The sequence below is a fragment of the Bemisia tabaci genome, chromosome 2 (assembly GCF_918797505.1).
Source record: "Bemisia tabaci chromosome 2, PGI_BMITA_v3".
Lineage (NCBI taxonomy): Eukaryota > Metazoa > Arthropoda > Insecta > Hemiptera > Aleyrodidae > Bemisia > Bemisia tabaci.
The window spans coordinates 70,696,617-70,715,300 of record NC_092794.1 but is presented as its reverse complement, the minus strand read 5'-3'; the positions used below and the strand labels follow the sequence as shown (position 1 = coordinate 70,715,300).

At 45.2% G+C, this 18,684-nt stretch overlaps 1 protein-coding gene across 3 annotated transcripts in view; it reads left to right on the top strand.

Moving 5' to 3' along the window:
* Window positions 1–18,684, top strand: part of Eip74EF (Ecdysone-induced protein E74) — a 307,203-nt gene that overhangs the window by 250,992 nt on the left and 37,527 nt on the right. For all 3 annotated transcript variants that reach the window (XM_019058353.2, XM_019058352.2, XM_072296183.1), the window contains one exon: window positions 17,505–17,654. In XM_019058353.2, coding sequence (XP_018913898.2) covers window positions 17,505–17,654 — 150 coding nt within the window. The remainder of the gene's footprint in view (window positions 1–17,504; window positions 17,655–18,684) is intronic.

The window sequence follows — 18,684 nt, the reverse complement described above, 5'->3', positions numbered from 1 at the left end:
AAATAAAGGGGGCGCGGAGCAGCGGTGACGGTGATAACGCGCGGCGCGGCGCTCCGGGGCCCGGGGAAACAATAATATACGAGACCGTGCCATGAATTAATCTCGCCGTCCAAAATAGACCGGACTTGAAGAGATTTCGAAGAAGCTCCGACTCGGACGTTTCTCTTTCGCCTCGGAAACGGAAACGCAAACGCGCCGACCGGCCACCGAAAAAACTCACCACCGCTGCCAGGTTGCACCGAAAACCTCACCGATGATTCAACACACTTCACTGGAAAAAAAACTCCGGCCGTGGAAACCGTACTGACGGGTTATATAGACGTACCGTCCGCGTTCCGGGCTCGGAGGCCGAAAGTTCCGGGCTTAGAGGCCGAAAGTTCCGGGCTTAGAGGCCGAAAGTTCTGAGCTCAGAGGCCGAAAGTTCCGGGCGTAGCACCCGGAGCAATCGTAGCTACGGCTTCAGCATCCGGAACCTTCGGCCTGCTTTGATTCCAGAACGGACGGTATGTATATACAGCCCGTAGCTTTTTTCAGTGTTCTATACAGCTATCAAGGGGCCCGTCATAAATTCCACTGATTTTCTTAAATCAGCAAATTTTGGATAGAAGTCGCGCGCTCATTTCCTGGTTTAACAGTAAATTCGCCCAGAATAATGACGTCATTAATGGACTAATTTAAAGACTACGTCATTCCATAGATCGATATATTCGCTGGTTCAATTGTAAACAAAAACAACACTCAATCCCAAAAAATTCAGCCCTTCGATCGACCGTCTTAACTTTACCGCGCTTTGGCGAACATCTAAATTGAAACGGGCCGATCAGATCTCGATTATTTTATCGCGATATATCGAAAAACGTAGCCACCAAATCAGTCCGTTCGTCGAATTTACTCTTATTTGCGTGTGGAGCTCTCCGAGTTCGGTAGTCGCGCGCGGCGGCGCGCAAGGCCGACGGCAAGCTTCCGACCCAGTTGGCGCGACAACGCGTGGTGCGGAGTATCGCCCCCCCCCCCCCTCCCCCCGTTCAACCCCCCACCCCCCTCCGCTGGCCATCAGTCGTCGATTCTTACGAAATTCCGCGTGTGATTCGGAATCGGAATCGCGAGTCGATTATCATTTCTAGGTTAGATTGGACCTCGGCTCGAGCAGCGCGTGTCGCACGTGTCCTGCGCGCGCAGCTGACGCCCAGTGTTGTCAAATCAGCGTTCATTTTATCGCTTTTAATTCCGTAAAAGCTCCTCTTAAAATTATTGACATCACTGGACTCGTCGGTTGTTCGAAAATCCCCGGAAATGCCGCGAAAGCCATAAATCTCCACCTCGTCACCTTCCGGCCAAAGTATCACAAGCGCCATGCGACGTTTCAAAATTTCCGCCGTCATTTTATGATTTTACAGAGAAATTGTTGGTCGAAATTATTCGAAAATTTCACTGACTTTATAGGCAGCACTAAGAAAATTGAGTGAAATTCTCGGACAGCTTCGTTGAACGATTTCTCTGTAAAAAAAATCAATGAGCGGCGGAAATTTTGAAACGTCGCATGGCGCTTGTGATACTTTGGCCGGAAGGTGACGACCTGTTCCTAGCAATAAGATAGTTCCAATCTAACCATTAATTCTCATACCTATTTCAAAATTCAATTTCCACGGGGCCCTGTAGCTTTACAAGTTTGTGTTCCATATTTTCTGATCGCTGTGTTCACGACCTACTAAATTCATTATTATCTCGGTGAATTTCGGTGTTCAACACTTCCCGTACGCCGGGGCGCACAATGGATCAAGTCAACCAGAGAGGTCGGACATGAAATTTTGACTAAAACTGCGAATTTTGATATTTATTTCGTCACATTTTAAATTTTAAGGGGTGCTTCTGGAAGAGAATCTCACGAGAAAACCAATGGAAGCACTTTTAGAACCTCAAAGTTTTGTATAGACGGAGTTATAAGCGTTGAAAGTTTCCAAATTTTGTCCGGCCTCTCCTATTGATTCGATCCACTGTGCGCCGGGGCGCGGCGACAGCGATGATGATCGAGCATGCTCGTCGCGTTATGATTAGCCATCTGATGATTATCGATCGATTTATCGGCCCCACGTGTGCGGTCATTCTTGTATTTGCTCGACTTCCTTTTTCGAGATTATCGAGTGTAGCAGCGTAATCCGCGTTTGTTTTTCCGCTCTCGGTGCGTGCGGTGCCCCGGTTTCAAGGAAAGTCAGACTCGGATGATACGTCATCGAACACTGATACGTGAAGGCGGAAATATTGTCTTCGGGTCTTGATAAATGCATCCATGCCTTTTCGCTCTGAATAGTGTCGAGGGTTTCCAATCGATTCTCTCGAAAAATCGATTCAAGCGCATCGGTTTTATTGGGTTTGATTCATCGTGTAAACCGATTTTTTCCCCGAAGTCGAAAATTCCTATTTTCGGTACCCGAATGTGTGAATCGACGCATGAGCTGATTTTTGGACCTAATATTTGCAAACTTCCCGGAAATTTTCATTCGATTTGTTTCCCTTAAAGAGTGCGAATTTTGAGCCTTCGTAAATCGCAATTTTTAAAATCGATGTTTTGTCAAGATTTAAATCGATGAAATCGAATTCTCTTCCTGAAAATCGATTCGATCGATCGATTTGGTCAATAAAATCACCAACCCTACCTCTAAAGTTGCAACCAATGCATACTACTGAAGAGGCCCTTCTTTTTTAATATTGGGCGACCTGGGGTATCACGGAAACACCAGACCTGTCAGTTTCGGCAAAAAAAGAAGAAAAAAAACAGGTCCTAAAGGTTTTGGCGGATGAGGAGGACGGATGGAGGGACTCGCCAAAACCATCTGAACAGGGATCGGTTTCCGCGAACCTGGACCCGAGGTTTACGGTCAGGAGGACCGCGCGGTGTTGCATGTTGTCCCTTGAAATAACTGCATCGAGCCGGGCTGGAAAAAAGTGGGAATTTCATCCGACCCTTCGTCTGGCAACGCTGTAACCGGACGTGACGTCCAGTGACTGTCGACGAATCTGGATGTCATCTCGTGGTCTCTTTTGCCACCCTGACGCCAGATGGCGGATGCTTAGCCGCTCCTCCTTGCTTTATTGTTCTCGCGGACGTTGTTTTGAAATCGGATTTGGAACCTGTAGAGGTCTTAAAAATTATGTAACAGACATCGAGACATTTCTAAAGATAACAGTTTAAACAGTGAACTTATGATAAAAAATGGTAGATGATTCAAGATTCGAAATTCTCAAAATGCATACAAAGTGTGTGCTTAGAATACCCGAAAACGAAGGGCATATCAAATGACTTTCAATCTTACTTACTGTGGTTTCTTTTCACTTTTTATTCGCACAAAGTGCGACGGTGCTCTTACACCTGACGGGTTTTTTCCCCTCCCTTTTAATGTATTTTCCGAAGGAAATACACTATTTTTTACTTTCAGTTCTCTGGTCTCTGCTTCCCCTTAAGTGCCGATGTAATCCAAGCGAGATTTCAAAACTGAAACCAAACATTCGAGCGAATTTGGCACAAGAAGAGGGACGTTCACTTGTTAAATTTTTCTCCGAGTATATTTTATTCTAGAGGCGGAGGGGTGGGGCCGGTGTCCAAGCCCTCAAGTCGAGAGTGGAGTTGTTTTTGTTGGACAGGAAGCTTTTCAAAACTGGTGAGCGGACTTGCGTCGTTGCCAGACTTTCGCCAAAAATCTTGAGCCGTGAGAGCAGAAGTAACCTAAATTAACCGCAGGGAACGAGACGCTCTCGCATTTTCATTTGGCTCATCTTATCCCCAATGAAAATGACTAAGTAGATCCTGAAAACCGACTTAAGCAAATTCCTCGCTCTACGTCTCGACAGTCAAATACAGGTCTCAATTACAAAAGCAGTCTTTTTATTTTTTTTCTTTTCCCACCTTGAAATGTTATGTAGATCCTGAAAACCGACTTAAAAACTCCTCGCTCACGCTCAAGTAAACCTAGGTTTTCAATTATTAAAGCATCTTTTTTTTTTTTTTTTTTTTCCCACCTCGGAAGTTTTGTGCTCAATAGCATACACTCATCCAGTAGTTCACATTTAACACAGTTATCATTTTCCGACGCTAACAACAAACGTGGTTCAAGTGCATGGAGTAATAAGAGCACGGATGACAATGTCAGTTGCATTGCCAAATGCCCATTTCTAACTGAGCATTTAATTCTGAGCATTAGCTTAATCTGATCATTAATTGCTCCATACTCCCTATGTCTTCTTTATCTACCGCTTTGTCTATAAATTTCAATAATCAGCCCGCAGAAGTCTACCCAGGTCTCGCTGTGATGGGCGTCCACTTGAAAACAGCGAATTTCCACCGCGATTTCGCAGCCCCGTCGTGCGAATGAATGAACCGAAAACATGGCGCACCGTCCAAGAACAAGCACCCGATTGACACTGGTCCAAAAATAAATCGGCGAGCTCATTTCCGAACGGAATTGGGTTAATATCAGAGCGTAAGTCCGAACTTCGGAAGTCCGGCTCTCGACTCACACACACTCACATTTTCGCTGGCACACGCACACACCCGTGCGAGAGTGTCCCTGTCCCGGATTGGTCAACCCTCGGCGGGTCACCGGACGGGTCTGCGAACCAGTTACGTCCGCGGGCACCAATCACAGGGCGCGACCCCTTGCCCTCGCCCCCTGACCCCCTTCCCCCCTTCCCCTTTCACTGTCACCCTCATTTGTGTATGAATAGTGTCCGGCATTGGAAACCGGGTTTCAAACTGGGGGCAGCTGTCGGGGTGATCGGGAATTGAACTGAGTATGAATCATTGGGTCAGCCATGCATTGAGATGCTACTACGTCACTGAACGGTTGAAATTATTTTGATCCTCAAATCACTCGCCACCGTAGGCGAAGTTCTGCGATCGAATATGATACAGAAGACCGAATCTTGAATACGAACCGACGATTTTTTTACATTTTTGTGAGCAGTTTAAAATTCTTTTGAATAGCCTTTGACAATCCTTGGGGAATTTCTCGACATCGTCCAACATCAATCCTTGATTTTGGTCACGAAAAAGCACCGTGAACCCTGTACAAGATTACAAGGTTGCTACAGTCAGGGAATACCGGAAAACGTCAGGGAAAACCTGGAAATTTCAGAGATAATCACGTAAGTTTCCCAGGAAAATTGTTAAATCACCTTCAATTGCTTTCTCGAGAGGGTTTGACAGTTTGAACAACAAATTTTTCCTAAAAACTAACTATCTCTTTTTAAAAATTTGACATTTGTTCTATTGTCAGGGAATTTCACCAAAACGTGTCAGGGAAATCAGGGAAATGTCAAAGAATTTCATTTTCCAAATTCTGAGGCAACCCTGAAATGAAGTCTTACGAACTAGATGGCAGCATGTATCGTCGAACATGCGGTTACCCACCCTGGCTTTTCCCGCGGTGCCTGCCGTGGAAACGGTCGATCGACCACGGAGAACCTCTTGTCGCGTTTATTTCTCGCACGGTTTTCCTCGAGCGAGTGGGCGCCCCTCGCGCCGCTCCCGGGGCGCGCGTTGCGGAGCGTGGCGTAATTGGATTTGGCGGGAAACCGTGGCGGGGGCGAGTGCATCTGGAATCGGCGAGTGAGTGGTGAGTTTCCTGCGGAAGAGAAAGTAGGCTACAGGCTCAACAGTGCACCGCGCAGGCGCAGCCGTGCGCTGTTGTGATTGCCTCACTCGGCGCCTCTGCGCCTGCGCCGACGCCGTCCCGGTCCTCCCGGCTCTCGCCGTGACCTGGATACTCAGCGCTGGAAAATCAACGAGAAAATGAAACTCGGCTCTCTGCCGATGCAGACAGGACGACGACTCCAGGATCAGTGTCCTGCCTCCCTCCGCGGCGATAGATAAGGCTTATGATTCATCCAGAGACAGGGACCCCTTCACTGCGAGCGGGTTGTTGAAATTGATGGACGAAGCTATAGTCATAGAAGACATAAGGCGTAGGAAGCGATCCTATTGGTTGAAATGGATGGTTCCTGTAGACTAAGGGAGAAAATTATGGACTACTGAAAGGATCTCTTGTGGGTTGCCGTTAGTTAGTCTATTACCCACTACCTTTGTAGATTACTGCCACCCACTTCCACCAATAGGACCCCTCCATATCCCTTTTGTCTTTTTTGTCCATAGCTTTGTCTATCAATTTCACCGATCTCTTGGCAACAGGTGGAAACTTTCAGGGATTTAATCCTTCGTTATTGTCTGATCTGCCTACTAGGTGGATGATGAGCTTCGGGTGTCGTAATGAGTCAAGTTTGCCAAATTTCGGATGTTTGCAGAACGAAATACCCAATACGTTGTTCAACATCCACCTTGTAGGTAAGTCAAGAGTTGAATGTTGGAGTCCCAAAAGTAAAAGCTTCCACCATTGCCAAGGTACCAATAAAGGATCTCTGGCTCTGGGCATAATTCGTCCAGAGAGGCCACGAAGTCTGGGTGAGAATACGACCCTCGAGGCCCTTCTCTCGGTTCATATTGGAGGCTTCAAAGGAGTTCTTTTGCAGTCCTCTGCAAATGCGTTATGCGTTACTCTTTTGATTTTACATTGAACAGAGAGAAATGCACAGAGCTATTACATTTCCGAGTCACCGCGAAATGCAGATTCGGGCGGCGGTGGCGCTATCGGCAGACTGAAAGCGACAACCAGGCTTGCCAAATTTCGCCTCAGACGCCTCCGCGGCGCACGATGAAGAGACGGGGCACCCGGGAATCTGGCAACCCGGGGAGCGGGAGCCCATCGACTCTCGTTCTCAAATCAGAGCGCTTAATTGACAACCGCCACAAGCGGCGCGTAGCTTTCATCATCCGTTTAGCGTCGCGCTGCTGGCACGATGAATCGCGGGTTTACGGCGCCCCCCCCCCCCCCCCGCCCCCCTTCGCGGCTCCGTTCCCATTCGCTGGAACCGCTCTTGTTTTCTTGTTGCATTTCCTTTCATTTCGCGCGCGCTTTTATCGCCGGCAATTTCCCGCCGAGGACGAGGAGGGCCCTTCCCTTTTATTTTAGTGAATTAGTGTTTTCTCCTGATGACCGACTTCCAAGCCGCCGCCGTCCCAGTCATTGCACTCCGATTAAACCGGGGATCGCTCGCCGCCAAGGTGTTGTACCGATGCCCCAAGTGCGGAGCCACGTATCTCCGCTCGCGATACTCCAGATTTCCTGCCGTACTTAATTTTTTCCTTTTCGTCAGCAGCGTAAACATTTTAAGTCGTAAAGTTGGCTTTTTTCTCCTCTTGCCTCTCTGCTCCCGATCTGTCGACTCTAATTTTAAAGCAAAACGGCCCAGGATGTTATGAAGGAGCTGCTCTCCGAGAAAATGAGTACATTTATGCCAAACTAACAAAAAGTCTAATACGTACTTTACAGGCAGCGGGTCGTAACATTTGTATTAATGAATCAGTCTGTAGAATTAGAGTTCATAACTTAGCTGCTCTCCGGGGCCCTGAGAGCTCCATGGTTTAACCTCAAAATTACCGACTCGTCCGTTTTTCGTACTTCAATCTATCAATTTCAATAATCAGCCCGTAGGAGGTGTCTCCAGGGAGTCTACCGGTCCCCAAAAGTCTCCAATGTCCCCGATTAAGTATCCCCGATTTCGAAAGGGTGTCCCCGATATCCCCGAAAGTCCCCAATTTTCTTGTTCAGGTCCCCCAAAAATGACAAAAATCGTCCTAAACCCCGGCATTTTCAAATTTTTCCACCAGCCGTGGCGGCGCGGTATAACCAAGAATAAAAAACTGAAGTGTTGCTTGGTTTTTCGTATGTTTTCATCGATTCAACATGACTTGTAAAATCAGTCCTATAAACTGCGCCTTTTAACGCTCTGGCTAGCTCCCTTTATCTCACTATTTCGGGGGAAAAAAGTCCCCGATTTTCTTGAAAGAACTCCCCTTAAAGTCCTCGAAAGTCCCTAATTTTGGTTTTTCGTAACTGGTCGACACCCTGGTCTCTTAAAGGCGTCGCAGCGTTTAAATCTCCGGAGAGGATCCCGCTGTATCCTATTGTCTCCTTATCTACAGCTTTGTCCATCAATTTCAACAATCAGCCCGCTGACGTCTCTTAAGCAGCGTCTAAATCTCCGGAGAGTGGGCTTTCGAAAAGGAGGAAAAGGCTGGGGGTCGGCGAACGAAGCGAGGCCCAGGTGCGAGCGAGGTCGACGCCCGCGCGTCGCGTCGCGGCCCCGAGCGTCACTTTCTACTGGCTCCCGCGCCGCGCGGCGTCGCACAGCGGCCGCGGCGGCGGCGATAATTATCGAAGAGTAACTCGAGATCCAGCGTCGAGCCGCAACCGAGAAGGAAAGCGAGTGAAAACTAGGGCAATGCCGCAGCCGCCGCCGCCGCCGCTGCACCAGCTAATCCTGATCCGAAACCGGCAGCGCCCAACGCCGACCGCCTCAGCGTCGCGACGCCGCCGCCCCGTGATCGACGCGAGCATCAATTAGTTTCAATTTCGACCATCGGGGTTGCCACAACCACCGGAAACCTCGGGGAAAGCTCTCAAAGGAAGGGAATTTTCCTGGAATCAGCTTTATGCAGGATGGAAAGCTCTCGAAATGTTATGGGAAGCCGAGGGAAAGTCGAGGGATTTCGCCGCACCTTTAAAAGCTAGAAAATTTTGCCTTTTTTTACATTTTACATCGCCTTTTAAACTTATTTTTACACTGGAAAAAACTTACGGGCTATATCGACGTACCGTCCGTTCCAGGCTCAGAGGCCGGAAGGTACGGGTACTGGAGCCGTAGCCTCGATTGCTACGGAACTTCCGGCCTCTGACCCCGGAACGCGGTTAATATGTCTACCCAGCCTGTAAGTACGGTTTCTATGGCCGGTTTTTTTTTTTTTTTTTTTTTTTTTTTTTTTTTTTTTTTTTTTTTAGTGAAGCCATCAGAAGACCATATATAATATATACATACATATCTACCGATCCTTCCTGATAAAATTGTTTTACCTTTCCGAATAATAAAATTAAGTGGCGATGAAATCTATTGTTTCCCGTGTTTCCGTCCACTGCAACTGCGACTTGATCGGTGCCGCGTTGATGACCCGGCAACTCCAAGAGGCCCAGACAGCTTGTAAAGTCAAACGCAACATCCGACGTTGTTCCATAAATCTGGAGCCCAAATCGGCTGGCCCCGCCTCCCCGGCTCGTCGGCGCAATTAACGCAACTGTCATCCGTGGACCGGGATGCGTGCACGCATGCGCAGAAGCGACGCGAGGAGGAACTCGGACAAGAATCAGTGCATGAAGGAAGGGCACAGATTCGCCGGCCCCTGGACCCGGCTCGGTTCTTTGAGTCCGGTGATGAATGGTGCCTAGTCGGGGATGCTCCCGGAAACGTTGCCGCTGTTCCAGAAAACGGTATATTTTGACCACAACATTCCCTGCCGTGTCAAAATTACTCTCAGGGGTCAATTGGACGTATTTCTATCCAACGAAACTAGCATTAAGACATGAGCCCTGAGACACATAACAATATGTGTAGAACAGGGCTCAAGTCATAATACACATAGCGCTTCTCAGATGACTTACGATCGAAGATTCGAGCAGTATTTTAATAATCCTAACTTGAGTTGCAAAAACTCGCCTACTAAAGTTCTCATCCCGACATTCATCACTCATCACTTTTAAGAATAGTTTCGTTATTTTGCGATTCCTATTGAGAGGCTTGGGGGACAAGGCGCATGAATGCAGTTTTTGAAAAATTGTAATATTAATAATTTCAAGTAAAACTAGTCTTAATGCATATTCTGTGGAAGATTCGCTCCCCAATTACAACTTTTGAGCATCAAAAAGTCAGTTTGAACGTAATTTTCGAATCTCCAAACACGTATTTCTCGAAATATCAAGTACAGCACTTATGCACCTTGTCCTCTAAGCTCCTATTGATCCTCACAGAAAGTGGTAATCAGAATGGCGTATGCTGCGCTCGCTGAATCGTCCGAATTGACGCCAACCGAACCGTGGCAACGCCGCGTTGAAGAGTCGTATATTCCGGATATAGGTGATTCGAGTGACCGTTTCCGGTTGTCCATCTCGTCCTGGAAACTAACCTCTATTTGTTGTAAGTGTGTTGTGTTCAGGCGGCACTTCCTGTAACAGATTTGTATCCCCCCCTCCCTCCCCCGCGCCGGCACCCTGCTCCCTTTTCACCTCCGGGACTCATCACCTCATTTCGCGTCCAGGTCCCCTCTAATTAAATCGTGGAGCTGGAATCGGAACACCGGGGCCGACCTTGAATCTCTTCGACACGGAAATACACGGGCCCCACCGATTGCACCGAAAAAGGACTCAAGTCCCGGCGGATCCCCGCGTATATAGGTTGTTCTTAATCGGGGACCCCGGGCTCCGCGGAAGTCGAGAGTATTGTGTGGTCTCGTCAATATTGTGATCCGTGTCGCAATACTGCTAAGGAAAAACGCCGTATGAACCTTCAGACGTTGCCACATTTCCTTCAATAAAACCTAATTTGCTGGAAACATTGTGAATGTTTTTCTTCAATTTTTCCAGACGATTTTGTTCGCAATTTTGTCTGAAATGTCTGAAAATTTCAGGGATAAAACGCATATCCTCTCTCAAAAATACATGTTTTATCCGGGGCGATTTGGCAACTCTCGAATGTTCATACGGCGTTCTTCCTTAGCACGGCAGAATAGTGGCATGAGCGTGTCAGCTTTTCCAGTGATGACATTTCGATCGAACGGAAATCGACCGAAATTTTACTTCTCAGTTCCGGTGCCCCATCACCCGTCAATCGCGCGCAGTTAGCGAGCACTTAAGCGATATTCAGCTTTTTCCGGGTCGCTTAGTTTTTTGCCGCGTTATTATTACCGCTAATTTTTCCCCGTACCTAGTTATTGCACGAGGAATGTGTGAAATTCAAACTTTTTACCGTCTGGGACGTTTGACGGCGGTATGGATTATGATTTCGGGAAAAGCTTGTGATTCGTCGAATGAGGAAATTATCGACAAAATTCCGAGTGATGCACGGTTCGCTCGTAATTGCGGCAATCGGAACTTCAATCATAGTAAAGCGCTGTCAATAATGATGTCTTCGGCGTTTTTTGACGTATTTGGAGTGGATTGCTCCCTCCCTCTCCCCCTTTACCGCCCGATTCCACCGTATTACCTATTTTCCGTCCTGATGCGAGCCCCCTCTCTAACCTGTAATCATAGTACTATTCACTCGCGATGAGAAGTCGGCGTCAGGTTTGCTCACGTTTGATGTAGAGCATATCTTGTCGTTTTCACATCTCCATTGACTCTCAGAACTCCCGGATGAAATCAAATTTTAAAATTTTGTAAGTGCCATCGTCACTTCACTGTTTTCTCCCGAGTAACGCCCTTCCGTCTGAGGGATCTTCATTAGAATGATGAGAAACAAGAGGAAAAGTGTGAATTATCAATTTTTTTCTTCAGAGTCTACGGTTACGAATCGATCATTAAGGTGTTGGTTGCGAACACGCTGATGACAGAGTTAGCCTCAGTCAGGAAAACCCGGAAAATGTCAGGGAGAATTTTTTAAATCACCTTTATTTGTTTTCCGAAACGGGTCTGAGGTTTTGAACAACAAATTCTGCCCGAAAACTAAGTTAAGTTATGTCTTCTTAACCACCTGTCATATCTTCAACTATCAGGGAATTTCACCAAAATGTGTCTGGGAAATGACGGAAATGTCAGGAAATTTCATTTTCTAAATTCCGTGTCAACCCCGCGATGATCGATCATTTTTCGTTGAACACTGAAAAAAAATCTCGGTGTATTTACTAAGAAAAGGGTAAAATTACGAGGAATTCAGGGTTCTATTTGATCCCAGTTTTTTCTTGGTAAAATTACCATTTATGGAATTGGTAATTTTACTGAGAAATCTCGGGTAAAATTATTGAACTTTCTCGGTAATTTTACTGGACTTTGGTAAAAACGCCAATATTTTTTATCGACTGTGGTAGAATTACCAAGAAAAAATGGCAAAGTTACCGGGAATTGATTACCAATGGTATTCTTACCTGAAAAAAACAGTAAAAATACCGGTTTTTAGGTAAGCTCACTAGTCTGTCTTGGTAAAATTACCAATAATTGGTAAAAAAAAAGTGAGATGGTAAAGGTACCAACGGACCTTGGTAAAAACGCCGAGAATTTTTTTTCAGTGAAAGTGCGGCAACGTGGCCTCCTCGTGGAACTTGGAACATGCGTAGAGTGCAGCGATCGGCACTCGCATAAATAACATAAATTGGGAGCGCGAGTGGCGAGTGGTGACTGGTGGCGAGCATCCCGCAGCCCCGCACCCGCAACGAGATCGAAAACGATCAGCTGGCCGAGGCACCGCGCACCGGCCGCGGGGAAAGTAGAAGCGCCACGCTGCCGTCATAGCCAAGAGAGCACTAAGTGCATTTCTGTATGAGCCACGGCCAGCACATACTTTTATGGGTCTCGAGGTTCATCCCAACATGCACTCTTTTCGCTATCACGGCACAGGAGAAAAGAGCCCGAAGAACCGACCACCAAAACAGAAGCCACAGTTCAATGGACTACATTTTGCAATGAGGAACTACAATACATGGTTCAGTACAACGACGACGTATCTACCATTATAGTTTCCCTACGCACATGAGTGTTTATAAGGACGGGCTAGAAATTGCAGTTTCTAGCGGAGAATTTGCTCGCAATTTTTATCTGAGAATTTATCTTAAAATAGTAATTTTTGAAACATATAAAGAATATTTCAACTTGAAATTCCCTGATACTTCAGATCACATTCGCTAGAAAATTGGAAGGAAAATTTTCACAGGTTTTCCTGAAAATTCGAAACGAATCGGCAAGGCACGAAGGTTCATACGGTGTTCCTCCTTAACAAGGCAGATTACTCTGGAAGAAGCTCATGGTCGAAATATACGCTCCTGAAGAAAGTCATCGGTCGTTGAATTTCAATGTCAATGAACTGGACTGGAGAATTTTTGGAGGACGATTTGGCAACGGCGCGCCAGAAGCAGTCGGATGAATGAAGCTCGGACGTCGGTGACGTGCGGTGACGTACAGATTTACTTTTACTCGGGGACTGCCTCTCTCGCGGCCTACTTACCCACGACGCTGACAGATCAAACGAGAATATCCGTCATTTCACGGCCAATCTCGCTGGAATATCTCATCATTTCTCCACAAATGCAACGTCGCTTTTTTAAGGGAAACGACCGCGGCCCCGCCGATCTCGCACTAATTACCCGCCGAAAAACCCACCTTCGCACAGTGGTTCCGAATCCAATTCTTGCTCTTTTCATCGAATGATTTTGAATTTTTATATTATCAAGCACTCCATTTCCGCACAGGCGTTGGCGCAAATCAGGTGCGGAAACACTCTCATTTTTGAGGTTTTTCGATTCCCATAATAAGAGCCGGCAAGTCACTTAAATTGTAAAAATTTCCCGAATTTGTCAAAAATTGCGCTTGAAACTCGGAGGACTTCCTCATGAGCTTCCAGATTTCTCCTAATTGTCCTCCATGTTTCAAATGTTTTTCGTAGATCAAGATTTCGAGTGCACCTTTTTGCCATGCCGGTCAACTGTAAGGTATTTTTCAATAGATGTTGATGGTCCAATACGGCTCAAATCGAATGTATCGATGGCCAAAGTGTGAAACCACGTATCTCCGTTTGCGACGTCGCAGACTTTTTAACGAACTTTATTTTTTCTTCGGGAAATTAATGACCGTATTCTCTTTAAAACTTCCATGTCCACCCTTCTGTTAACAGAATACATTCTAAGTAAATTTCAAGCTGTGAATTTGGCTTGTTATTCTTCGAAAAAATACAACAGGAACGGAGATTTCGAAACATCGCAATGGAGTACGTGGTTCCGCACTTATACTGTTAGGTTATGTTCTTTATTATATATATTATTATATATATTATTATTATATATATTATTAACGCAGACGGAACACGCAGTTATTCTTGTAAGGTATGAATGACGTCTGAAATTTTCCCGTCTCTGACATGACGAGTGCCACCTATAAACGAGAGTAAAGCTGAAATCCAGTTAGAAAACTGCTGAAATGAGATAGAAAGTGTTTCACTCTCTTTTTCTGTAACCCCCCCCCCCTTTCAGCCGGACGCACGGTCGTTCCATGTGCAGAGCTTGTAGACGAGAGGAGCTGGTCTTGATCTTGTTACTCGTTCTCGACCTGCCTCCGTTATGTCGTGCGCCTTGACTCGTTTCGGATTCATTTCACTCTCACACGCACACCGACCGGCGCGCGTCGTCAAATCGCCCTGCAAAGCCCCGACTTACCACTCGTCGTGTCTCGTTTGCCGGCGATCGGTGGCAAGGATGGGCGTCGATTTTAATTGACCGATTAATGATAATCGCTCCGCTTACAATACCATGCTCCTCGGGCGATGCGAAAGTGCTCCGATCGGATCTCTCCGAGCGTAGCAAAGCTCCAGGGTAAAGTTCTAGCCATTCAAATGCTCGCGTTTCGTAAAATTTATCGGAGAAGGTACAGTGTAAGCTTTTAGGCAGGGAAGGAAGTAAGCTGTCGCTGTGTTTAGTACAAGCATCACTTAAGCAGAAATGCAACCATCAACTACTAATTCCTATACGGTTAGAGTATGCTCATCGTAGACTGAATTTTTCGATTCAAGGATCTGTTTCTAGCTCATCCATAAAAGATCGATCTGCGTAGGGTGAGTAAGGGAAGTTACGTTGTTCCTAAAATATGCCGCGAAACGTAGTCCATTTTGGTGGTCATGATGAGCATCCGGATGCGGAAAATTAATTTTCTTCTTCCGACGTACTTGGATCCCATAGAGGAGTAGTTCAATTTTTTTCTAGATATCCGTCTAATGGTTGCAAATTCGACAGTAAAAATCGAATTCTATGGAGAATGCTCCAAAAATTTCGAAAAGTTCCGGAGGTAATCACAAGTACTCAATAGAGTTTTAACACTTAAAGAGCATACACAACTTTTCGAGGTTCCCATCAATAATTGTTTCTTACTCTCGGTAAATCCTCTCAATATATTTGTGTTATTGTGTTACTTGTGGTTGATATAGGAAGTGAAACACAAACCAACCCCAATTTTTTGTTGATTTTATTACAGTTTGCGGTGAAAATATTTTAGAAATCAATGGAGGGACTGGGAAACTTTAGAATCAAACGAAGGCTTGGGCTGTTTTGTGTTTTACTTCCCGTATTAACTAAACTTTTGTGTTGAGTTAACTCTTTGTCTACGTTTGCACCATGCTCCAATCGATCCAATCGTAATATGCTGGAAAACTCGTCGCTCGAAGTTGCAGCTACGTGTCGTGGAGCTTAAACCCGGTAAAAATAGCCCGAGATATCGGCGCACGACGTAAGGAAGGTCATTAATCCTTGCAGAACTCATTGTCAATTGAAAACTGAAAACACGCGCTTCAATTTTTATCAAAAATGCAAATTTCCGCGGCCTAAATCATCCGCCGCGTTTTCCCGAGGCGACTTCCTTCTCGCGGGCGTTCAACTTAGATTTCGCCGAAGGTTCCGCCGTCGCCGGGTTCCGGATCGGTGTTGCCAGGATGTGCGGGATTCCCGGACGGTTCGGACCCGGATCAATCGAAAAATGCTGAATTTTCCCGCCGTTTGACATCCGTGTTCCGGGTTTCGGGGCCCGACATTAGAAAGAGCCTGCGGTCGCTTTCCGGTTAGCGGTACCATCCAGCTTTCTAATTTCTTCGGAAACGCTTCCATGCCCAAAATGCTCCGTTGCCAAGCCGCGGGAAATTCGCCGCCCTTCCGCGTGGAAAGTTGCGCAGAGTGTCTACAAGTCCGGAAATAGAACTGATTTTTTAAGGACGGTCCGGAAGTATTGAAAAAGTCCGCAATTTCTGGACATAGTTCTGATTTTTCAAGGGCGGTCCGGAAGTATGAAAAAATGCGGAAATTCCGCAAGAAGGTCCGGAATTTTCGTCACAATTTGAGCGAGAAATTCCAATTTTTTAAATTTTTCGAATTTCGTCAATTGAAGGTACTGAAAGAGTAGTGAATTTTTCTGGTGAGGGGGTACTGAATTTCTTGGAAATGTACTGAAAAAGCACTGTTAAAGTAATGATTTTTGGCCGCCTGTTTTAGTAGACACTCTATTGCGATGAGTTCAGGGTGAAGGCGCCCCGAGGAAAAATCAAAATTACCTAAATAAATGCGATTTTACCGAAAGAAAATTTCATTTTGTCGAGGTCCAGAAATACGCCTCCAAGTCCAAACGGTTTCCTCGTATTGACCTCCATTGCTTTAAACGCACTATCCCTCGTTTCTCAAAAAACTTTGCCCCTCTCTGGCGAATACAATCCCGAAAAACTAAGTCCAAAGACGGCCATACAGATTTCATAAGAGGATAAGAAATCTCAATGACAGCTGTCTCTGTCGAAACGTTTCGGATTCCAGCCGTAAATACATCGAATAAATAATTTATCTCTATTTTACACGATGAGGATGTCTCTCTCGAAGGGATCGGAAGAAGGAAAATAGGAAACATGGAGAATCGGAGTCCCTTTCGATAAATATTCATTACGTTGGAAAATGACCGTTGAGCGACGCGGCGCGAAGAGGGAGAGGTAGTGTCCAGTTCGAAAAAGCAACGATAAAAGTAGAGGTTAGGCTTGAACTTCAAGGGTCAAGTATTTCGCGGGTATTAGCAGGGGACCGTTCGGGCTCCGAGGGTCCAATTGAACGTACCAATGCTAAAAGGACATATGTGCATAGGGATTGCGTGCAACATAGTTCCTTTTAGCACGAACACGTCCAGTCAAATCTTGCCGCGTTTTGAAAGAACACTTCAAAGGCTTGTTCTTACTTTGAGTCCGTGGATTCGTTTTCTCAAGACGTCAATCCTCAGTCCATCATATTGAAAAGCAATTGATTTTTTATTTAAATTTTATAATTGATTTAAGTAAAATTGATTTTTTAAACGAACGAGACCTCCTCTTGAAAAGCAATATTTCTGGGATCGATTCCCAGTCTGCGTTCAGAACGGAAGCACGTAACTATTACATACGAGGATGTAAAGTTGACTTCAACAACTCAATTTTTTTACCAAAATATAAGCGCGCAATTTGGAATTGAGGTAATTTTCGCGAGTAATCAGCAGAAGAATCAACGAAATTACCAGTCGGAAAGGTCTCTCGGCAAATTACAATTTTTAGTTTTGCTCCGGGAAAATGCGGTTACGTTTTTTTGCCTGGAAACGACGAAACATCTTCTTTCAACAAATAGATATCGAGACACTCGAATTTTTAATTGATAAATTTGATCAAATATTTAATTGATAAAATTTTGATCAAATGTTTTAAATTTGATAAAATTTTGATCAAATTCTATGAATTTGATAAAAGAGTAATGACAAGTTTATCATTACGATGCCTCCTCTTCGATTTGATTTATTTTGTGTTATTTTTTCTCATACTTTACGGTTTTTCCATTTGAAGTGACGAATTTCCTAACAGAAACTGATTTATTTTTGTTGCAGTGGACACGTCGGTGCCTCTTGTGCCTCGATCACCTCCTCCGCCTGGTCCCGTCTACATCAAACGGGAGCCATCGGAACACAAAGCTCTCCTACATGGCATTCTTTCTCAGCATCACGTAGCGCTACTTACTTACAATGCATCTAATACTGGTGAGACCTTTACATTTTTGCCCTCTTCAACCGTTAGCGCGAGCAGTTTTCCGCATGCTCCTCAAATTGGAAATTCTGCAAGGACAGTTCTCTGATGTGTCATGCCATCGCTTCTCTGATGTAAGGGCGTATCTATATTTCCAAATGAGCCGTGGAAAGTATAGAGTTAGACGGAGAACAGAGGCGGATCCAGCAATTTGGCAACACCGGATTTCCTTCATTTAAACCTATGCTAAATAATCGAATCTTGTCGGGGCACCTGGCCCCTCCAAGAATCGATACATTTCCATAGGTTTAAATGGAGAAAAGACAACGTTGCCAATTTTCTTGATCCGCCAATGACGGAGATTAAGGCTCACGTGGAGATTGAGATACGCTCTGAGCGACGATGAGATGAAGCTTTCGACGGAACTGTCTCCTTAAATTTTGCTCAAATGTCCCAAAAGTTCCTAAATTTTATCCGTGTTCAAGGGCGCTGTATGCAGGCACGGGTAATTTGAATTACCTCTCCTGAAGCACAGGAAAAGTCCGGAAACTTGCCTTCAGGTCGAGGAAAATTTGAAAAAATTACTCCGTGAAGGTAGAAAGATAATAACGAGCAGGAAAGTTTTTGAAAAAAATAAGAAGCGACCAATGGTCCACACCTCCTCTGTAAAAATGCAAAAATGATTCTCCAACAATAAGATGATGCGATTCGCTTATTCTTGTATTATATCTCGTCAAAAGACAATAAGTAGAGAATAAGTCAGAAATTCATCTCTAAAGTTTGTAAACACCCTTATAAAAACCACAAAGCATTTTCTCGCATTCTCGAAGCATTTCAACAGAATTTTTATCCTTCAAATTTTTCTATATTTTTTTTGTATTATTCCAAAATATTACTTAAAACTAGAATACTTAGTCCAGTTACTTGCATTTACGATTATAATTATGATTTATTTATACATTTCGGGTCAGAAAAGTCTTTTGAAGTGAGGAATTTCTGAACTCAAATCCGTGTATTTCGCTACCTCACCTCGGTCCGCCTCGA